Source organism: Pleurodeles waltl, chromosome 3_2 (assembly GCF_031143425.1).
Source record: "Pleurodeles waltl isolate 20211129_DDA chromosome 3_2, aPleWal1.hap1.20221129, whole genome shotgun sequence".
Taxonomy (NCBI): Eukaryota; Metazoa; Chordata; class Amphibia; order Caudata; family Salamandridae; genus Pleurodeles; species Pleurodeles waltl.
Window position 1 is genome coordinate 533,278 of NC_090441.1, and position 24,640 is coordinate 557,917.

The following is a 24,640-nucleotide window of genomic DNA, read 5'->3' on the forward strand; positions in this document are numbered from 1 at the left end:
TTACAGCGTTTTCTCCACAAGTGGAAGTCTATCACAACGGACACTTGGGTTCTCGGCATTGTGGGAAAAGGCTACGCCCTTCCCTTTCGGGAGTTCCCGCCCCTCATCCCGCCCCGCCCATCTTATTGTTCAGAAGAACACCTCCTGTTGCTAGAACAGGAGGTTCAAGTCCTCCTTTCAAAGGGCGCGGTAGAGTTGGTCCCAGAGCAGGAAAAGGGTCGAGGTTGTTACTCAAGATACTTCCTGATTCCCAAAAAGGATGGTCAGTTGAGACCAATCCTGGATCTGAGGATCTTGAATTGGTTCCTCAAACAGGAAAAGTTCAAGATGCTGACCCTAGCACAGGTGCTTTTGGCGTTGAACAAGGAAGATTGGATGGTGTCTGTCGACTTGCAGGATGCTTACTTTCATGTCCCGATACTCAAGTCGCACAGGAAGTATCTCCGGTTTGTGGTAGGGTCGCAGCACTATCAGTTTGCGGTCCTCCCGTTTGGTCTTACTTCAGCACCTCGAGTCTTCACAAAGGTGATGTCAGTGGTTGCGGCGGAGCTCAGAAGGAAGGGGATAGCAGTATTCCCTTACTTGGACGACTGGTTGATCAAAGCCAAGTCCCCGGAGCTTGTGTCGCATCATCTGCAGTCAACAACCCAGTTGTTGTTCGACCTGGGCTTTTCGGTGAACGTGCCCAAATCTCGCCTGGAGCCCTCTCAGCGCCTCCTGTTCATAGGGGCAGTACTGGATACAACATTGAGTCGAGCCTTTCCTCCGCCTCAGCGGATTCAAGATATTCAGGAATTGGTTCCAATGTTTCGAAATGGAGCGGTAGTTCCAGTCCTCAAGGTCCTTCGTCTGCTCGGTCTGTTCGCCTCCTGCATTCTGTTGGTCACGCATGCTCGCTGGCACATGAGGACTCTTCAGTGGTGCCTCCGAAGGCAGTGGTCTCAACACAAGGGAGATTTAGAAGGTACTGTCAAGATCTCCAGAGATGCTGCTGTGGAATTGAAGTGGTGGATTGCGGGCAACAATCTTTCACAGGGGAAGCCGTTCGCGCAGTCGCCACCAGTGGCCACGGTAATAACGGATGCCTCCACCCTAGGATGGGGAGCTCATCTGGGGGATCTGGAGATCAAAGGGCTTTGGTCTCCAGAGGAACAGGTGTTTCATATCAATCTGTTGGAGTTACGGGCTGTACGTTTGGCTCTCAAGGCCTTCCTCCCATCCCTTCGTGGTCAGTCGGTACAGGTCCTGACGGACAATACTACCACGATGTGGTACATAAACAAACAGGGAGGAGTAGGGTCGTACCTTCTCTGCAGAGAAGCTCTTCGGCTATGGTCCTGGGCAAAGGACCATCAGATTTGCTTGGTGGCAAATCATCTGGCCGGGGTCTTGAATGTACGTGCGGACAGTCTCAGTCGCCAATTCTCGGCAGACCACGAGTGGCGTCTCCATCCAGATCAAGTCTGTTTAATCTTCCAGATGTGGGGGTTTCCTCGGATAGATCTGTTTGCCACTCGGGAGAACGCGCATTGCCCGTTATTCTGCAGCCTCCAGTATCCGATGCAGGGAGCGTTGGGGGACGCGTTTCAGATAACCTGGTGCGACCAGTTGCTTTACGCGTTTCCCCCCATACCCTTGATTCCTCGAGTGTTGAGGAAAATTCGCCAAGACCGGGCCCAAGTCATCTTAATAGCTCCGGATTGGCCAAGGAGGGTATGGTACTCCGACCTTCTCCAACTCTCACTGTGCCCTCCGCTCCGTCTCCCTCTCAGGGCAGACCTCCTCTCGCAGTCGCAGGGGCAGGTTTTACACCCCAACCTCCAGAGTCTGCACCTACATGCTTGGAGATTGAACGGGGCAACCTGAGTTCCTTCTCTCTCCCGCCTGATGTAGTGGATGTTATCTTAGCGGCCAGGCGACACTCCACTAAATCTATCTACGCTAATAGGTGGTCTAAATTTGTTATGTGGTGTGGAGAGAGACAGATTGATCCCTTACATGCTCATCTGTCACATGTTTTGTCTTTTGCACTGTCTCTAGCGCAGAAAGGTTGTGCAGTAGCTACCATTAAGGGTTATTTGTCGGCCTTGTCAGCCTTCATTTGTCTTCCAGACCAACCATCGTTATTTAAATCCCCTATTGTTCTCAGATTCTTGAAAGGTCTTCTGAATCAATATCCTCCAAAACCATTCGTTATGCCTCAATGGGATTTGTCCTTGGTCCTGACTTTCCTTATGGGGTCCCCTTTTGAGCCTATGCATTCTTGCCCCTTAAGATATTTGGTTATTAAAACAGTATTCCTGGTAGCTATAACATCTGCAAGGAGAGTGAGTGAGTTGCAGGCCTTATCGGTTAAACCCCCTTATATAACGTTTTATGGGGATAAGGTGGTGTTGAGGACCAAGGCTGCTTTCCTTCCGAAGGTTGTTTCACCCTTCCATTTGGCTCAGACAATCACTTTGTCCACGTTTTATCCTCCGCCTCATCCTTCAATGGAGGAAGAAAGACTACATCGCCTGGACCCAAAAAGGGCGTTGAGCTTCTATATCGACAGAATGAAGGATATCAGGCTGGAGGATCAGCTGTTTGTCGGATACGTGGGCAAGAGGAGAGGAAAGGCAGTCCACAAGAGAACACTCTCCAGGTGGGTTGTTCTTTGCATTAAAATCTGTTACTCTTTGGCAAAGAAGGATCCGCCTGAGGGCATTAGAGCTCACTCCACCAGAGCTAAGTCGGCCTCTTCGGCCTTGGCCAGGGGTGTTCCTGTGGTTGACATCTGCAAGGCCGCAACTTGGTCGTCCCTTCACACTTTTGTGAAACATTACTGTTTGGACTCTGAGGTCAGAAGGGACGGTCATTTTGCACGGTCAGTGCTGCAGGATTTCTTGGTTTGACCATTTAGGCACCCACCGCCGGGCGTGGTACTGCTTTGGGACTCTATTCATCAGGTGAGGAATCCACAGGTAGTTGTATCCATCAGAAGAACGAGTTACTTACCTTCGGTAGCGACTTTTCTGGTGGATACATTAGCTACCTGTGGATTCCTCACGGTCCCACCCGCCTCCCCGTTGCCTTTTTGGTCTCTCCAAGCAATCCTTGAGTGTGCTCCTTTTGGTCTTCAAAGTTGCAATACATTTTGCATGTATGATATTTGTATATATGTGTATATTTATATATAAATCTATATATATATTGGGTATATACATGATTCGTATGTATAAATATATTTATTTGTTTAAAAAAAAAAAAAAAAAAAAAGTTATATTAAATCTACAGCTATTTTATTGCAATGTTGTGTGATTTACAATATTAAGAGATGTTGATTTGCTCTTTCATTGCATTGGGTTATTATTATTATTCTCATGCACGTAAAAAATGTTGGTACTGTCATCGGCACGTCGGCGAGGACTTCTTATTGCCTGTATGACGTCAGACGGCGTCGCGTGGGCTAGAGTGACGTCCTCGTCGACGTGCAGAGACTAGTAAGAAGATTTCCGTCAAATGCTGGCGCCATGGGAGTATTCATCAGGTGAGGAATCCACAGGTAGCTAATGTATCCACCAGAAAAGTCGCTACCGAAGGTAAGTAACTCGTTCGATAGGTCGATACCACAGGCATCTATGGGCAGAGATTGCTCCTTACCTAGACCAACTCCCAGAAGATTCAAAGGCAGAAGCAAAAAAATACTTCAGAAAGGGGAAAGGGCCTCAGCTGAAGTCATCAACTTGCGATGGTTTTCACTTTCACTGTTTGTTGACAGCTGGCAGGAGCTGCTGTTTTAAGAAGGCAGGGTGGCTCCGTGCGACTTATTTTAAACCTAAAATGCAGAACAAAATTCTCGACTTGCTTTTTGATGGAGAAGCCCTTTTTGGGAAACATTTATGATGCCCTGCAGACTATAAAAACTGATACGGACACAGCTAAGTCTCTTGGGACCCTACAATTTAGGAAACAACCCTTTCGGGGTGCCAGAGGACGGGGAAATCCATTGTACAGAGGTGGATAAAAATATAAAAATCCATCTTTCTTCTCGGCTTACCAATCCTTTTGTCCTCAGTAACAACAGAAACAGCCTCCGCAGGCTTCATATGCTAAGACCACACAAAAACCCAGCACTCAAGGGAGGCAGGACATAGGCAAAGACTTCTTACTAATTCCAGTTACCTATCTTTCATCAAATTCAAAATGGGAGGAAAGATTTCCCAATATTTTCACAATTGGCAAAAAATTACTTTGGACCAATGGGTGTTAACCCTTATCTAATTCGTCCATACACTGGAGGTCCTGCAAATTCCATCAGCAAGACCTTCTCCTCCTCGCAGTTTAAAACACATGAATCTTCTCAGAAAAAAAAGTCCGAACGATTCTCAGCAAGGGAGCAATAGAAAAGGTTCCTGTACCGGACAAAAAGAGGGGGTTTTATTCACTTTTCTTTCTTGTCCAGAAGAGATGGAAGGAATGGTGTCCAATTTTAGACCTCAGAGAGCTGATACTTACCTCAAGAAAAAAGTCATTTTGTATGATTACTTTAAACAATATTCTTCCCTTCTCAATCCAGGAGATTATATGTCCACTCTCGATCTCCAGGACGCATACTTTCACATTCCTATACGTCCATCCCACAGAAAGTTTCTCAGATTCGTGGTAGGCGGAGAGAATTTCCTGTTCAAAGTTTTTCCTTTTGGCCTGAAATCGGCCCCCAGAATTTTCACCAAATGCCTAGCTCCAGTTGCAGCTTTCCTCAGACTACAAAAACATCAGGTATTCCTGTATTTAGACGACTGGCTCATCAAGGCCAAGTCCAAGTCGCAGTTTTAGAGAGCGACAGAGGACTGTGAAGGGCTATTTGTAAAATTAGGCCTCACTATCAATCACCGCAAATCCGCTTTTCAACCTATGAAAAGAATTACCTTTCTGGGTGCAGTTGTGAACACATCCAACAACAAGGCAGCTCCGACAAGGGAGAGACAGAAAAAACAAATTTCCTTGGCCGGATTGGTTAAAAATAGAAAGTGTGTTTCAGTTCACCTCTTCAAGTCCCGATTAGGAATTATGTTTTCCTGCATCCCACTTGTGCCATTGTGCCATCTCAGAATGCGACCCCTTCAAGAGCAACTAGACAATCAGTGAACGCAGTCCAAGGGCCCTTTCCACTATGCAATCAAAATTACAAAATCCATGATCACATCTCTTTCTTGGTGGACCCAGGAATCTCACCTGTCAGTGGGTCTCTGTTTCCCTCCTCAGCCAGCCCTGTGGATGATCACATCCAATGCTTCTCTGAAAGGTTGGGGAGCCTTCCTTCAGGATTTATGAGCCAGAGGCAGGTGGAAGTCACCCAAAGCATTTTGCCTAGCGCTTCGGGCTTTCCTGCCAATGGTAAAGAGTTGGTCAGTAGTCATACGTACGGACAGCACTACAATGATGCAGAAAAGCAACTAACAGTGATTGAGAATCTCAATGTATATGGAACTGGTCCATCCTACCAGGAGTGCATCTTCGAGCAGAGCACTTACCGGGCAGTGAGAATGTCCTAGCGGACTCTCTCAGCAGGTTGAGAAAATCCAACCTTGAATGGGAATTGGATCAGAGAGTGCTACATCACATTTTCTCTCAATGGGGCAAGCCAAATCTGGATTTTTTACCACTCCCCAGAATGCAAAATGCCAGTTCTTTGCAAGTCTGGATCACCATCTGGGCTCTTTGGGGAATGCATTTTCAATGGCTTGGTGAGGAATTTATGCTTACGCTTTTCCTCCCATTCCCCTCGTTCCAAGAGTTCTAGCCAAGATCACGAACAAACACTGCAAAATTCTTCAGATTGCCCTGGAATGGCCTCAACAACATTGGTATATGGAGCTGCTTCTCCTCTCAGAGAGCCACAGCATCCCTCTACCATTAACACTGTGCCTGCTAACAATGAGCGACGGTCAAGATCTCCACCCAGATCCAGCATCGCTTCATTTGACAGCCTGGAGCCTGAACACCATCAATTTGCACACTTAAACATCCCCTTGGACTGTAGAGTTATTCTTGCCAGAGCTGCAGCGGATAGTACCAACAGAACTTACCGCCTTAAATGGAAGAGGTTTTGCATATGGTGAAAACAAGCTCAGGTGCACCGGTTCTCATCACCGCCAGAACAGATACTCCCTTATTGTCTCCATTTGGCAAGATCGGGTTTGGTGAATGCTTCAATTAAAGTCCACTTGGCTGCAGTATCCAGTTATAGGAGATCAGACAACTCACCAACTTTGTGATCGTCAAGGATTGTCAAACAGTTTCTTAAAGGACTTTTTTGTTCTTTCCCGCCAGTCAGACCACCTCTGCCGTCTTGGCAACTTAGCATAGTTTTGTCCCAATTAATGAAGCTTCCATTCAAGCCTAAACACAGGGCGGACTTAAAATTCCTGTTATGAAAGGTCACACTTCTTCCTGCCCGGACCTCAGCTAGAAGGGTTAGCAAAATCCAAGCCTTCACTATTCAAGACACTTTCAAACAAATCCAAAGTTCATAACAAAAGTTCCTTCGGATTTCTACATTAATCAGCTAGTAGTCCTAAAGTCGAATTTCCCAAATCCTTCAACACCGGTGGAACAGGCTCTTCATTCCTTAGATGTCAAAAGATATCTCAAGTTTTATCTAGACAAAACGAAGGACTTTAGAAAATCCAATCAACTGTTTGCTGCATTCAGCACCCCTAGAAGAGGTCAACCATTTCCAAATAGGGAATTGCAAGATGGATATCTCGTGCAATTAATTATTGTCACAAAGCTGCAGGACAACCTCTGCACAGACCAACGCATGCACATTCAACAAGGGCTGTTGCAGCATCCACAGCACTCTTCGCTGGTGTGTCCATCCAGGACATTTGCATAGCACCTACCTGGAAGTGTATGTACACTTTTGCAAAGCATTAGTGCTTGGAGGAAACCTCACAAGGCGATGTAGCAGTGGGGCAAGCGGTGCTGCGGCATCCATGACAGTAACGGTGAGTTATTGTATTCTTCTTTTTCCCTCCATCCCAGTATATGTTCTACACATTGTATACTAAATCTTCCTTCCCTTGACAATACACTGTTTGTTTAGCACTGTATAGTAACTTATTGTTTTAATAAGAGTCGATCATTTAAAGCTTTCTTTACCATTCGTAGTATTGGTTCTATCAATTGATACAGGAATGTTGATCATACAGTGTGCTTCTCTGCTGCTTGCTGTTCTGATTCAAGCATGTGAATGTATGAAAGTTCCAATACTGGAGTAAGAAAATAAGTTACTTACCTGCAACTGTAGTTCTCCAGAACTGGAATCTTTCATAGATTCACATGCGACCCTCCCTCCTCCCCTGAGAAGCTCACCGTTACTTGTGATCTACCTCAGATACTTCAGCACTCACACTTTGGAAAATCTGAATGACTGGAGCTTCTCACAGGAATGTTCTAGAGGGAAGGGCGGTCTGATTGGCTGAAATCTAGGTTTGCTCTCATTTCTCAAATTGACAAAGATAGACTGCTAAAGAGGGATGCCTTAGGCCTTCATACACTATAGTTATTATTGCTTTGCTATTATAATGTACCAGGGGACTCCCATCTCAACAACGGGGAATGATTCAAGCATGTGAATCTATGAAAGATTCCAATACTGGAGAACTACAGTTACAGGTAAGTAACTTATTATCATCTCCCCATTCACTACATCATGTGGTTGCAGAATGTATCCCACAAACCCAGTACTGTAAAAATGGCCTTGCAGACTGGTAGCCTCCAGCATAGTAGGATTCTTCAGCACTCACCATCATTGGTCACACAGCTCCTTCCCGCATGGCATGCCGATTCAAGCATGTCGCAAATTGGGCCCATCACCACATACAAGAGGGCCTTTGTACCTGAGCCAGACTCTTCTCCACTGCCAGCACCTAAGGGATCTCAGTCTCCGTTCCAGTTCTCCTTGAAGATCAGTCTTCTCATTGAGGTCCCCGTGGGAGAGGGGACACCTGAACAGGGTGCCTCAGATGTGGCAGTGACCTGAACCTTATGAGTGACTCCTGTGACTGGCCAGCATCTTAATCCACAAACTGGCCAGCCACTGAGCCAGAATACGAGCCGATATTGACAAGTGTAGTTCTCTCTTTTCTCCTACACACCATAAGCAGATTTAGTATTTTAAGGTACATTCATGATTAATGTTGGGAGCAGCGCCATATGGAATGAGAGATCCCATGCTGGACTCAATTTGCAGGCACTTTGGCTCCTTGCAGCTTTGAGGGACAAAGAAAATGCACTCTAGATAGATCGGACCTTCTCTCGCCTTACTTATTTTTTTCTCTCTTGTACTCCTCACACCACCTACCCAAAGTGACATCCATTTTCCTCTCCTTGTCTCAGTTGTAACTGAACACATTAGTCTTTCATCTACGTAGACAGCTGTAATCTCTGAATTGAAAGTGAATTGCCAACAAGATTACACTACAACACTGTTGATAGCTGGGATGTTCCTTGGTGACCAGACGTCTAATTTGTTGTTTTTATTTGCTCTACTCTTAAACCATCCATTTTAAGCATGCTTTAGCCTTTTATTTTAGCTTGTTTTCGATTTTTGTTTACTTACATTTGATTGTTTTATATTGTGGATTAGAAAACATTTGAAAGTTGTCCTAGCGACTACAGTTGTGAACTAAACTGTGATTTATGGCATGATGTGTGCTATGTTGCACTTTTTTGGTACACTTGCACTGTATTTTATAACTTGGCTTTATTTGTTCTTTGTTTTCTGCTTCTTAAGGTTTTAAAAATTTTGCTTGTGATAATGTACTGCAAGTGAGTTAATGCTGTTGTTTTTTTATCTAGAGGTTTATTGGTGTTTGTCTTGCGCTACCTAACAAAGCATACAAACGTGACTTCTGTTTCTTGGCTGTTCCCTAGGCCTGTGTTGTGAAACGAGAATTTAAGAAAGCTGAACAGTTGATAAAGCATGCCGTATATCTAGCTCGGTGAGTAACCACTATTTCACTTTAAACGTATGGGCAGTGGTATTTTTAGAGTTAATAATACTATTCTACTATTCACAGGGAACATTTTGGGTTGAAACATCCGAAATATTCAGATACATTACTGGATTATGGCTTTTACTTACTCAATGTGGATAATATCTGCCAGTCCGTTGCAATATATCAGGTATGATATGTTTTCTTTTTACCAGATGTGAGAAGGTTATTTTTATTCTAACATAGATGCAGAGTTTTGAGTTTGCCTATGTGTGACATTTCTGTTCTTTTTTTTTTTTTTTTTTTTTTTTTTTTTTTTTTTTTTTTTTTACAGCTTGCCGTTTCAGTGCCTTGTGTATTACACTTAACGATCAGGACAAAGCAGTTCTATTTAGACAGTCAAAACTGAAGTGTAAAAATCAGTCAGTGCCATGAATAGGTGGAGTTCTTGATTATTAATGCAAGGGCAGGGCTGGCACACAGTAGTGTACGTCCACTAGAATCAGTCTCTGTACACCTCACTGCACACCCATCACAGAGAAGCTGATCACCCACCATGCAGTCAAGGTGCAAGGGCCATTCAGTCCGTGTGCACTCACCAAACCCCAGCAATGCAGGCATAGTGCAGATTGTGCAAACACATCATGCTGTTCCTGCTCACACTCGTGGGATTTTGTGAGCTGTTAAAGTTTTATATTAGTATTTGTTTAGGAATAGTGGTAATGTGCTAGCTGCATTTCACGTTTTTGTATTTTGTACATAGAAAGCAGTTGAGCTTATGTTTCTTTGCACAAAAACAATGCAGAAATATCACTTCTGGATTACCTGTAGGGTGAGGGAGCTTTTCAGTTTTTCATCTCGAGGAGCTACAAATTGGGAAGAGGCACTTTCTAATTAACACGTTGGGCACCATGGAGGTACAGTGCCACAGCTATTCGAGAGAAGCAGCAGCACACTTACTTGTATGTTTGTTTGTGAAGGGTAATCTCACTGTGTCCTAGAGAATACCACACTGCACCATTGGAGATTAAGAACAGTGCATCACCCTTTATTATCATTTCTGACAACAGTATGTTGCTGTACTATCCGAGTATAACTGTCGTATTGTAGGGTAACACTGGCACTGCATCATTGCATAATTAGAGATCACATACCTGTTATCTGTGTTTTTGGTCTCCGAGTAGTACCACAATTCATCACTGTGCATTGTCACGTTGTAACAGCATATGTTGTTACAGGCTGACATCATAGTGCCTCATTGTGTATTACAATAGCATACTTCATTATCAGGCACTAAGAGAGTGAAATCACCTTATGTCAAAATTATCTAGCAATTCTGGTGCATTATAGATGCACAATGGACTTTGCTACATCATATAGGTGTATCAGCACACTGGTGCTTTACTGTGCATTATAAGCGCACCCTACAGAATCACTGTGCATTAGAAGTCTGATGTGTGTCTTACAAACGCCAATGCATATTCTGCTTACTGTTATCACAGTGGCACACTGCAGGGGAGTGTTGCTCTCTTACTGCAAAGGGCAGGTGGCCAGCCAGAGCTCCCGGGAGGTGCAGTTTGTATGGCTCCCAGTTTTGTGCACCCCTGTTCTGCAAGTTTATTTATCTGCCTCAGCAGCAATACAGAAGATCCTGTGCCTCGTCTGTCAAAGGTCCAAAATCACAAGCTGCAAGAACATGAATCCAGGAGTCTACTTTGAAATGTTTGGCATTTGGTAGGGCTTTCAGAAAGTAAAATGGCACCTAAACTGACATCCAGGTTACAGTTTTAGGAAAAAACTTAGTCTTGTGTTTTTAGTAGCTGAGAATTTATTTTAAATGTTCAACTATTATTCCATATGTATGCATCTGACTACTTGTTCATTGAAACTGCTATGGGTATCCTTAGCCCTCTCCAAACGTTGACTTCAGCACAAACTTCATTTGCACTGGTTTTGCCTTTTTGAGTTCATTGCAAAACGTATGCAAACCTGGTATTTCCACCTGCAGACATTTCTACAAGTGTGACCTGTAGAAATGTACTAGAGAGGAATAGATTTGGTATCTGAAACTAGACATTTCAACTTGCAGAACTTTTAACATCCTAAACGTGCCGGATTGGGTAGTAGAACAACAATGCGCTGTCGTCAATTTCCTCTGGTGGTTTTACCATGCAACAGTCATAGCCTACTCGGAATGAGGGACTGTGACACCACACAGTGATTGGCAAGGATGAATCCTATGCTTTTCTTTTTGTTCTTCTGGTTCACTCTAATCAATACAACTCAGTGTATCATTATGTTTGATGGCATGTGTAGCTGTAGATCACATGCTTTGCATAAGTCCGCTTTCTAGTGTTGGGCTCAGAGTTTTACAAGTTGTTTTTCTTTGAAAAATCTTTTCGAGTCACGAGATTGAGTGACTCCTCGGTGATAATGCGCATGGGTATCATGTCCTTTGTTAGATTTTTTTCTCTCCGCCGTCTGGTTCGTACGTGTTTCCTCTAGCTCTGGTGAATCTCTGTTTGGTATCATTTGCACTATAAATTCCATCTTTCTATCAACATCGGCATAGTTTTTGATCACTTATTCTATACTTTTACTAGTCGATCCAAATTTGACGGTCAGGTTCAATTTAATGCCCTCAGGGGTGTCCACGTCCTTCTTGAGCTTACTTAGACAACTGTAGTCGGAGAATGATAGGCTAATGGAATGTACTCTGTTTCGGTTCTGCCCTCTGTGTCACTCCAAACTTCAGTACACGGATCAACACTTGGTGTGTAATTTGTGTCTGTCCCCGGAACACAAAGAGGAGACCTCCAATGCCTGTAGGTCTTTTCGATCCAAGAAGACCCTCCGGGTCAACCACAGATGACACATCCGACATCTTCGTAGAAGGGCACGCCCAGGAAGAAGCTGGACACCAGGCAGCCCTTTTGATTTGAGACTAAGAGTCAGACCCAGATCCGGACATCAAGAGTCAATCCACGCCAGCTGTGCAGTACATGAGTACACCAGCAACATCGCAACAAGTAAAGACTTTTACAAAGACTTCGAAATTGGTTGTTGCTCCTCCACTGCCCTCAGGCCATGGTATGATCCGAAAATGACATTCGGATGCCCCACCCTCCGGTTCGGCACTGAAATTAACAAACACCAAATGCTTTTGGTACTGACCAAACAGACTTCCGCATCCCAATCTATTTTTCGGAATTGAGTTGAAAATTTGAAACAACCACTTCGGAGCCAAAGAAACTATTGCTATTTACTTCAGAGCCAACATATTCAGTTAAAAAAAGCATTCTGTCTTGAAGAGTTTCTGAGCCGAAAACTATAGTGGGCTAAGATTCTGCTGTTTCCTCTGAGGCGACATCTTCTGTGGAGCCTATCCTTGAAGTGACGGATGCTAAACAGTGCAAAACTCACATACAAAAAGGAACAGGTAGAATCATGACTTCTCCTCTTATTCCAATCAAAAGGAGACTTACATTACAAGAAACATTAGAGGTGGTTTCAAAACATCAACCATTCAACCTTTTACCTCAAAACAAAAGCAAGGAACACATTTCTAAAACAGAGGTTTCTTTAGAGTATCTTATAGAGGCACACCGATCTCCCTTTGATACATAACAGTGAGTTTTATACAAATCCCCACAGCATACACATCTCCTGTGGGAGTAATACTGGCACTTTTTTCCCCACAATGGTACACTATCACCCCAGTGGGTTCTAACAATTATCCAGCATGGTTATAGTGTAGAACTAATCTCCACTCCACCAAATATACCTCCTTATTTTCACAAACTCCCACATGACCCTCTTGTTCTCTTAAAAGAAGAGGTACAGTCACTTCTTCTCAAATGGTCTATAGAACCATTTCCCCTATTACAACAAGGTCTTAGGAGTATGTTTACTATATTTCCTCATACTAAAGAAAGAAGGGTCTTTAAGAGCAATTCTCAATCTCAGGCCTCTCAACCTGTACATACTTTCAGAGCATTTCTGTATGGTTACTCTGCAAGATGTTATTCCTCTGCTACAACAACGAGATTACACAACAGCATTAGATCGCAAATATGCTTATTTTCACATTCCCATACATCCAGCACATCGCAAATACCCAAGACTTGTAATTACGGGAAAACATTATTAATTCAAAGTACTACCATTTGGGATAACAGCCCCAAGGGTGTTCACAAAATGATTAGCTGTAGAAGCTGCATTTCTCCGAAGGCTGCACATTCACGTCTTCCCACACTTGGATGATTGGCTCATAAAAGCCAATACCATCCAAAAAATGGTATCCCATTCAACAGACATTTCACATCAGCTATTTGGAGTTGCTAGCAGTCTTCCTAGGACTCAAAGCATTCCTGACACAAATCTCTCACAAAGTGGTATTAGTCCGTACGGACAATATGACAACGATGTATTATCTGCAGAAACAGGGGAGGATGTACTCATCTCAATTGTCCCTTCTAGCTCAGACAATTTGGAAGTGGGTGCTTCATAATTACATTCAGTTACTGGCAGAGTATCTCCCAGGAATAGACAATCAGTTATCGGACCTATTAAGCAGGATGCAGCAACAAGCTTACCCACAAGTACTTTACCAATAATTTCGCCTCTGGGGTACACCAGAAATAGATCTTTTCGACACCGTAGAAAACTTAAAATGCCAAAACTTTGTGTCCAGATACCCACACCCTCAATGCAAGGGCAATGCTCTGTGGATGAACTGGTCGGCTATTTGCTTACTCTTTCCCCGCACTCCCACTTATTCCATTTCTGGTACCCAAACTGAAAAAAACATCACTCGCCATGATCCTTGTAGCTCCCGCATGGGCACGTCAACCCTAGTACACAACACTATTGGATCCGCCTGTGGTTCACCATCACAAACTTCCCAACAGATCATACCTTTTGACTGAAAAGAGAGGTCAAATCAGACATCCAGTCCCCGAGACACTCCATCTCGGGTTATGGCTCCTGAAGTCACAGAGTTTGGGTATTTAAAGCTTCCTTCTGAATGTATGAACATTCTTAAAGAGGGATGCAGACCTACAACTAGACTGTCATGCTGCTAAATGGAAACGTTTTGTACATTTCTGCCAACCTTAAAAACGTTGATCAACTCAAACTGTCAGTAAAAGACATTGTTATTTGCTACATTTACAAAAGGCAAAGTTAGCATACTCTTCTATTAGACTTCAGTTAACATCTATAGCTGCTTATCTCCAAAATAGACAACATATTTCTTTGTTTAGAAATCCTATTATCAAGGCATTTATGGAAGGACTTAAGAGTTATTCCACCTAAGGTTGCTCCAGTGTGGAACCATAACATTGTCCTTACTAGACTTATGGGTCTACCATTTGAACCCATGCATTCCTGCTCTTTGTAATTTCTTTCATGGAAAGTTGCTTTTTTGGTAGCTATAACTTCTCTAAGAAGAGTAAGTGAAATACAAGCATTCACTTTAGAGGAACCATTTTGTCAGGTACATAAAGATAAAATAGTTCTTAGGACAACAGACCCTAACTTCCTACCTAAGGGAGTTTCACCATTTCACATTAATCAATCAGTTGAGTTGTCTTTTTCCCACAACCAGGCTCAGTGGCTGAAAGAGCTGTCCATACACTAGATGTTAAAAGAGCTCTTTAACATTGCATTGACAGAACAAAACGTTTTAGAAAATCAAAACAACTTTCTCAAGTTTTTTCAATGCCTCACAAAGGTAATCCAGTTTCGAAGAATGGATTATTTAGATGGATAGTCAAGTGTTTTCAAACTTGTTATCTTAAAGCTAAAAGATAGTTACCAACAACTTCTAAAGCACACACTCCCAGGAAAAAAGTGCTTTTATGGCCTTTTTAGGAAACGTTCCAATTGCAGATATTTGCAAAGCTGCTATTTGGTTTACACTACGCACATTTACTATTGTGAAGGTGTTTTAGCTCAGCAACAGGCAAATATTGGTCAAGCAGACTCCAACCCCTACAGGCTAACCACTGCTTATTTGAAGGGGACTGCCTTACACTCTATGCAAAGCATGTGTATCTACAGCTACACATGCCATAGAACGGAAAATGTTACTTACCTAGTAGACATCTGTTTGTGGCGTGTAGTGCTGTATATTCACATGCGTCCTCCCCCAGAAGCCTGTAGTTGTTGTAGTACAAAATATTGTAAATATGTTTATACATTGCATGTACATCTTTTTCATTTAATATATATGTGTGTATATATTAATATATATATATTCCGTACCTCACCTGCATGTGGGAAAACAATCTAACAAAGGACTCGATGCCCATGCGCACTATCACTGGGAGGAGGAGTCACGCGGAACCTCCGCGCCAGAGCTAAGGGGTCGGGTGTCCCTACCCTGGCCCCTTTTCTTATTTTTAATCTTTTTTTCTGGGACTCGACTCGGCCAAAGTAGAGTGCCAGCATGGCTGCCAACACTTTATTGAAGTGCTGGCAACCAATCAGATCTCAGCACGAGATCTGGAGGGTTCGCGGATCCTTATTGTCCCTATATATACAAACTTGTATTTTCTTTAATTTCTCAAAAAAACTACTGAACTGATTTACACCAAACAACAAGGGTGCTTTCTGGACCAAGAGCTACCTTTCTGCCAAATTTGGTATAATTCCATCCAGTGGTTCAGGCGCTATTCCTGTTCAAAATCCCTATGGAAAAGTGCTTTTTTGAGAAAAAGTGATTTGGGACCCCTTCTTTTTCCCTGCCCCTGCCTAATGGATCACTTTGAAACTTTCCTAAGAGATGCTGAAGTGAGCATCGTATTTTTTGGGGAAATTTCGTGACGATTCATCAAATTGCGGCAAAGTTATTATCAAAACAAAAAATGTTTTTTCTATTGAAACTAGGTCCTAATTATAACTACCTAGTGGGGACTGTGTGTATATGTATGTATGTATGTGTATATATATATATATAGATGTGTGTGTCTCAATAAAATACTTATATTTCTGTGGTAAAGGCATATGTGTGGTAATAAAAAAATAAAAATTAGTAAAGACATTCATGGTAAAGATGCATTCGTTGTAGTGCAGTCGCTGTAAAGACATGCGTGGTTCAGTCATACAACTGTCTTCTTTGCTCTGAAGTGTTTGTACTCTGCCATTGAAAGTATTGTGCTCCTGTTCACAAGTGCTGGTACTATCCCTTTAAAATTAAACAAGTGCAGATGCCGTGTACCCGAGAGTACCTACACTTTTGAGGCACTGAATTTGGGACTCCTGAAAGGTACTGGAAATAAGGGCACTGGAACCAGAAAATATTGTGGGAAGTCTCATTACATACAAGTATTTGCAGTGCAATGAGTTTTCACGTTTGATCGAGTTAGAGCAATTAGCGTTGAAAATTCCTAACTGGACTTTTCTTGCCACTTAAATTGAAAATGAAAAGTAAAACAGTTGACATAAGTGAGACGATTCAAAGTGCCACAGCCATCATGAGCATGAAGGAGAGACACAAAAAGAAAAAAAAAGTTTGCTCTCAGTCAAACTTATTGGCAGTCGTGCAATTATCCATGTGATAGGGGCAGTCTACAAGGTGGTAACAAAACCATCCTAAGGAGGTACAAAAGTAAAGCATTTACTAATGATAACAAAGGATTTTTGAAAAGCAAGCCCATGAACGAGTGAAAGTGATCAGCCCACATGACTTAAAACAAATCAAAGCGCTTGCTCGCTCGACCTAAAAAACTGCTGTCCCTCTAAAAGTATGCTGGGGCTGCATTATGGTTTTACAGAATGGATGTCTTCTGCTATATCCGACATACATAATCTGAATGGGAAAGACGCCAGACATCTTGCATGCATTTGCCAATGTTACCAATGCACTTGAAATTTACTTAACGTGCCCATAAATGTTTGATTATGGGAAACCATTGCTCAGAGAGAGAATCAGTGGTGGTGTGGTATAATAGGGTAGAAGGTTATATAGTTTTTATTTTTTATCTTAATTTTAATTTTTTTACATAAATACTAACGCGGAAAAGCAATCCATGTGAATTGCTGCAGGCCATTTTTTTTTTAATGACAAGTAACAAAATGTGAAGAGATTATACTTTTGAAAATCGTTCAGAAGTGTAAGCTGTAAGATATATTTAATGTTAATTTTTTATGATAATTTCATTCATTCACTGCAAAACAATATAATGTAATTTTTTTACAAACCATGCTATTCACACTTTATTTTTCATAAACAATGTCCTCCATCATGTTAACTTTATTGATAGTAATAGTCTTAAATTGGTGACATGCATCAACCGGATCCCACAGCATTTTCTAGAATATTTGTTTTCTTTCAAAGGTCAGTGCTTAAAAAATGTATGCTGCTTGTTTTTGCTAAATTTTATTTGTTTTTACCAAATTTCATTTTTTTATAGATTTTGGTAAGTATGCACTAACATAAAAGGGATTCTAATGATGCCAATAGTTTCTTTCATTTTTAAAAGGAAATATTAAAGAAAAGTAGGGAAATTTAACCAGAGAGGCAATAACTTTGTAACGCAGAAAAGGTAACATCCGTTGCTTGATGAAGTAAAACAGCACCACTAATATCCCTCAGTACTATGTACTGTCAGTTGGACCCCCCCACCCAAGTCTTTTTAGGGGTTGAGCCTGATGCAACATGCGCTAGTGCATGCCTATCATTAGCAAGACACTGTTGTTGTTACAAAAGGGCTTGGAACCCACCCGCAATTTACTCTTTGTTGACTTGCGTGGCACTTTTCAGGCAGCCTCGTAATTGGTTACAGCAGGCGATATCATTTCCGTTCCTTTGTCTAGAGCAGTGACTAAGCTCTGATTGATTTAATATAATCAATGCTGTCCGCTGCACCATACATGATTGAGGTACTATTTTCTTCTTTTAACTTTTAATGCCCTGCAAACAGAAGGCGTGTGACTAGAAAAACGTGCTCAGCAGGACAAACAAAATTGCAAAGTTGTATTTTCTGTAGTGAACTTTTTATTTTTATTTTGTTAAGTATTCCTTTCCCACTTTGCACTCCTGTTTTGTTTTTTCAACTTATAGTGCCCTGCAAACTGAAGGTGCGTGACTGGCAATAAAGTCCCCAGCGAGACAAAAAAAATAAATGAAAAGTTGTATTTTCTATAGTTACTTTTTTTCACTTTGCCAAGTCTTCTTTTCTTCTCACTTTGCAACCATGTTTTGTGTTTGATCTTGGCCGCTGTTCTCAAAAGATGGTTCTTACTTTATTCTAAATGTTGCAGTCAGCATTGTTTCTTTCTTATGTGTAATTTTCGAAGTTATACTTTTACACATAATCCTACAGTACGCCCCAATCGACCTTACTCCAATCCACCCCACTCCAATCCAAATCACTCACCTCAAACACTTCTAGCCCACCGCACTCCAGTCCTCCCAAGCCATTCCACTCCGAACTGCCCCAATCCAATAAAAAAAAAACCTGCCCCACTCCAATAGAGCAATTCATAACAATCTTCCCACTCCAGTCCCCAAAAGGCTTCCCCACCCCAATCCAAAACAATCTGCTACAGTCCAAAGCAATCTGCCCAGCTCCAACCTGCCCCACTCCAGTTCAAAACAATCTGCCCCACTCCAATCCAAAATAATTTGCCCCACTCCAATCCGCCCACTCCAATCCACCCTAATCCAGTTCACCTCACCACGATCCTACGCCTATCCGCCCCACTCCAATCCAAAACAATCTGTCCTACTCCATGCCACAACAGTCTGCCCAACTCCATGCCACAACAGTTTTCCCCACTACAATCCAAAACAATCTGCCACACTCCACTCCAAAACAGTTTGCCCTTCTCCATTACAAAACCATCTGCCCCACTCAACCCAAAACAATATGCCCCACTCCAGTCTGCCCCACTACAATCCAAAAACTCTGCCCCACTCAGTCCAAAACAACATGCCCCACTCCAGTCTGCCCCACCACAATCAAAAACTCTGCTCCACTCTAATCTAAAGCAATCTGCCCACTCCAATCCATAACAATCAGCCCTACTCTAATCCAAAACAATCTACCCAACATTCTCATACAATCTGCTTCACTCCAGTTCCCCCACTCCAGTCTACCCCACTCCAGCCCAGTCTGCCCCAGTCCAGTTCACCTAACCCCAATCCACCCACTTCAATCTGTCCCACTCTAATTCATAACAATCTGCCCCATTCCAATATGCCCCACTTCATTCTGTCCCGCTCCAATCCAAAACAATCTGCCCCACTTCAGCCAAAACAGTCTGCCTCACTTCAGCCAAAACAGTCTGCCCCACTTCAGCCAAAACAGTCTGCCCCACTTCAGCCAAAACAGTTTGCCCCACTTCAGCCAAAACAGTTTGCCCCACTTCAGCCAAAACAGTTTGCCCCACTTCAGCCAAAACAGTCTGCCCCACTTCAGCCAAAACAGTCTGCCCCACTTCAGCCAAAACAGTCTGCCCCGCTCCAATCCAAAACAGTCTGCCCCGCTCCAATCCAAAACAGTCTGCCCCGCTCCAATCCAAAACAGTCTGCCCCGCTCCAATCCAAAACAGTCTGCCCCGCTCCAATCCAAAACAGTCTGCCCCGCTCCAATCCAAAACAGTCTGCCCCGCTCCAATCCAAAACAGTCTGCCCCGCTCCAATCCAAAACAGTCTGCCCCGCTCCAATCCAAAACAGTCTGCCCCGCTCCAATCCAAAACAGTCTGTCCCGCTCCAGCCAAAAACAGTCTGTCCCGCTCCAGCCAAAAACAGTCTGCCCCACTTCAGCCAAAAACAGTCTGCCCCACTTCAGCCAAAAACAGTCTGCCCCACTTCAGCCAAAAACAGTCTGCCCCACTTCAGCCAAAAACAGTCTGCCCCACTTCAGCCAAAAACAGTCTGCCCCACTTCAGCCAAAAACAGTCTGCCCCACTTCAGCCAAAAACAGTCTGCCCCACTTCAGCCAAAAACAGTCTGCCCCACTTCAGCCAAAAACAGTCTGCCCCACTTCAGCCAAAAACAGTCTGCCCCACTTCAGCCAAAAACAGTCTGCCCCACTTCAGCCAAAAACAGTCTGCCCCACTTCAGCCAAAAACAGTCTGCCCCACTTCAGCCAAAAACAGTCTGCCCCACTTCAGCCAAAAACAGTCTGCCCCACTTCAGCCAAAAACAGTCTGCCCCACTTCAGCCAAAAACAGTCTGCCCCACTTCAGCCAAAAACAGTCTGCCCCACTTCAGCCAAAAACAGTCTGCCCCACTTCAGCCAAAAACAGTCTGCCCCACTTCAGCCAAAAACAGTCTGCCCCACTTCAGCCAAAAACAGTCTGCCCCACTTCAGCCAAAAACAGTCTGCCCCACTTCAGCCAAAAACAGTCTGCCCCACTTCAGCCAAAAACAGTCTGCCCCACTTCAGCCAAAAACAGTCTGCCCCACTTCAGCCAAAAACAGTCTGCCCCACTTCAGCCAAAAACAGTCTGCCCCACTCCATTCTGCCCCACTCCAAACCAAACCAATCTGCTCCACTCCATTCTGCCCCACTCCAATACAAAACAATCTGCCCCCTCCAGTCCAAATCAATCTGCCCCTATCCAAAACAATCTGCCCCCTCCAGTCCAAATCAATCTGCCCCTATCCAAAACAATCTGCCCCCTCCAGTCCAAATCAATCTGCCCCTATCCAAAACAATCTGCCCCCTCCAGTCCAAATCAATCTGCCCCTATCCAAAACAATCTGCCCCCTCCAGTCCAAATCAATCTGTCCCGCTCCAATCCAAAACAATCTGTCCCGCTCCAATCCAAAACAATCTGTCCCGCTCCAATCCAAAACAATGAGCCCTACTCCAATTCGCCCCACTCCAGACCGCCGCTCTCCAGTCCACTCCACCTCACCCCAGTCAATCCACCCCACTCTGCCCCAGTTCACCCCACTCCATCCAAATTCACCCTATACCTATCCAATCCATCCCAGTCCAATCTACCCCACTCCAATTCACAGCAATCCAACCAATTCCAGTCCAACCAACCTCACTACTGTTGAACCCACCCTACTCCAGTCCAACTCACCCCACGGCAATCCAACCCATCCCACTCCAATCCAACCTATTCCAATCTACCCCACCCAACTCCAATCCAGCCCACCCCTACCCAGTCCACCTTTTCCAATCCACCCACCTCTCCAAGGTCTATCCCACTCCAATCCAATCCAGTCTGATCCAGTTCAGTTTACTCCACACCAACCCATTCCATCCCACACTGCCTTAATCCACCCCACTCCACATCAGTCCACCCCACTGCACTCCACACCAATCTAATCCACCCCACTCCAATCCGATTCATCCCATTCCAGTCCTCCAAACCACCTTGGCCCAATCCAAGCCACTCCAATGTAATCCCTCCTATCCAATCCATCCCACCCCAATTCTATCCACCCCACTCAATCAAGTCCACCTTAATCCAGTCCACTGCACTCCATTACTCCCCACTCCAGTTCAGTTCACCCCACTCAATCCATCTCAACCCATACCAATCCAATCCACCCCCCCGCATTCCACCTCACTCTGATCCACCTTATCACACCCCAGTCAAAACCACCCCATTTCTATCCACCCCAGTCCACTCATCCATTCCACCCCACTCCAATCCAGCTCACCCCACTCTTTCCCAATCCACCCCACTCTTTCCCAATCCACCCCACTCTTTCCCAATCCACCCCACTCTTTCCCAATCCACCCCACTCTTTCCCAATCCACCCCACTCTTTCCCAATCCACCCCACTCTTTCCCAATCCACCCCACTCTTTCCCAATCCACCCCACTCTTTCCCAATCCACTCCCACTCTGCTCCAATCCACTCCCACTCTGCTCCAATCCACTCCCACTCTGCTCCAATCCACTCCCACTCTGCTCCAATCCACTCCCACTCTGCTCCAATCCACTTCACTCCCACTCCAGACCACTTCACTCTACTCCAGTCCACCCCACTCTGCTCCAGTCCAATCCACATCACCACAGTTCAGTCCACATCACCACAGTTCAGTCCACCCCACTCCAATCCGGTTCACCTTAACACACCCCACCCCAATCCACCTTAATCCACCCCTCTCCTATCCAATCCACCCCACTCCAAACCACCTTATTACAACCCACTCCAACCCAATCCACCCCAATCCAATCCACTCAATCCAATGCCCCCTCACTCCAATCCTTTTCAACGCACTCTAGTCCAGTCCACTCTAGTGCTGTCCAATCCATCACTGTCCACCCTACTCAAATCCAGTCTATTCTACTCCAACCCACCCCAATTCAATCCTGTCAATCCCACTCCAGTCCACCCCACTTCACTTCAGTCCACCCCACTCTACTTCAGTCCACCCCTCCCCACTCTAGCCCTCCCCACTCTAGCCCTCCCCACTCCACTCTACCCAAACCACACCAATCCATCCACTCAACTCAGCCCAATCCACCCAACTCCACTCAAATAAATTCAATCCACCCCACTCCATTCCACTTCAGTCTTTCCCAGTCCAGTCTAATCCACCCCACTCAAATTCAGCCCACTCAAAACCACCCCAATCCAATCCACCCCACCATAGTGTTATCACTTCAGTCCAATCCACTCACCCAAATCTAATCACCCCACTCAACCTCACCCCATTTCCATCACCCCAGTCCATTCAGTCCACCCCTCTCTACTCCAATCCACCCCACTACCTCAGTCCACTCCAACCCACTCCACCCTACTCCACTCAGCTCTGCCACTGAAGTTCAATTCACCACACTCAATCCATCTCAACCCACACCAATCCAATCCACTCCACCTCAGTGCATTCCACCTCACTCCGATCCACCTTACCACACCCCAATCCAATCCACCCAGCTCCAATCCACCCCATTTCTATCCACTCCAATCCACTCATCCATTCCACCCCACTCCAGCTCACCCTACTCTAGTCCAATCCACCACACTCTTCCCCAATCCACCACACTCTTCCCCAATCCTCCACTCTTCCTCAGTCCACCACACTCTTCCCCAACCCACCACTCCACTCTACACAAACTACACCAGCCATCCACTCAACTCCAGCCCAATCCACTCCACAATCTACTACTGTCCAATACACCCAACTCCACTCAAATAAATTCAATCCACCCCACTCCAGTCCACTTCAGTCTTTCCCACTCCAGTCCAGTCTAATCCACCCCACTCCGTCAGCCCACTCAAAACCCCCCCAATCCACCCCACCCCACCATAGTGTTAGCACTTCAGTCCAATCCACCCACCCAGCCCAATCTAATCACCCCACTCCAATCCACCTCACCCCAGTTCCATCATCCCACTCTAATTCACCCAACTCCATTCAGTCCACCCCTCTCTACTCCAATCCACCCCACTACCTCAGTCCACTCCAACCCACTTCACCCTACTCTACTCCATGAAGCTCTGCCACTGATTGTCCATATTTTCTTCTACTCAGTTCTACACCACTCTACTCCCCCTACTCCACTCTACAGCACTCCACACCATCAACTGAACAGCAGCCATTCAGATGTAAAACCTGGCAAAAATACATTGCCCAAGCCTTTTTTTTTTTTTTTTTCTTTTCTTCCTCACTTCTTGTGAGGATCATTGCCTTTCTGTAATTTCCTTTCTGAAAAACAAACACATCTGTCATTGATTTTCATGGTATGCCTCCTTGAATTCTACTTGACAGAGAAATGCACTTTTAGTAAATTATTGTTGATTAGCAGCCTTAAGAAATGAGATTTGTATCACAGGAAGACAAGAAAATGACAGAAAAAATATTTTCATGAAATAAATCTCAAATGAGGCTTATAGGAAATATACCCCTTCACCTTATTGGAGTTGCAGTGAACGTGCTTGTTATGCTTACTTGCCAAATTAAATATGGAACCTGTTTCTAGGAAGAGGAACCTGCACATGCTGTAGTTCAGTTCCAGTTAGTTACTTTTTTTCTGGCAAAACGTTGTGGCATTTAAAAAGTTCTCTAAATGGTTGCCGAAAGTCTCTTAATGAGGAGAGTTTTGCATGTCCCAATAGGACCAGTGAGAAAATCTGGTTTTGGAAAGGGTGTTTCTTGTGACTCCCTTTAACCACCATTACAGAATCGGTCCCCAGTATAACAATAGCAGCCCTGATACCATAGTTTACATTGTTTTTTTGTCTTCTTCCTTTATTCCGTTGTCCTTCAGTGATGATTTTATGTATTCACAAGCATCACTTTTTTTCTCCTCGGTGAATGAAAGTCATTTTCCTTTCTCAAAAACTGTCATGGTCTGACATCCTCACTTATGGTTAGCATAACATTTACTGCAGCTGTGTATTCCAGATGTGTGTTTAATTTAGAATTCTGCTCCTTTCTCGGACAAGTAGGGTGTTAACACAGCCCGTCTCCTATCTAGATAAAATCAAAATTTTGTTCTCCTGATTTGTTCTTGAATTAATGCTGTTAAAGCTGGTATTCAATCCAAAGATTGTTTCCTTTCTTTTAAAGGGCCTTTTGTATCACAGTCTTCTTCCTGGTGTCTTTAAGTAGATGTGTAAATGTTCCCTAACTACGCATTTGGCTCATATGAGCTAGAACACTTCTTCTACTTCTTCTCTGAGGATTAAAGGAAGGATAAGGCGGGAGCCCCTGCAGTTTCTTCCCTAA

The 24,640-nt window shown here is 44.1% G+C and overlaps 1 protein-coding gene across 2 annotated transcripts in view; it reads left to right on the top strand.

Moving 5' to 3' along the window:
- APPBP2 (amyloid beta precursor protein binding protein 2) overlaps positions 1 to 24,640 on the top strand; it is a 337,597-nt gene that overhangs the window by 235,382 nt on the left and 77,575 nt on the right. For both annotated transcript variants that reach the window (XM_069226533.1, XM_069226534.1), the window contains 2 exons: positions 8,923 to 8,990; positions 9,069 to 9,174. In XM_069226533.1, coding sequence (XP_069082634.1) covers positions 8,923 to 8,990; positions 9,069 to 9,174 — 174 coding nt within the window. The remainder of the gene's footprint in view (positions 1 to 8,922; positions 8,991 to 9,068; positions 9,175 to 24,640) is intronic.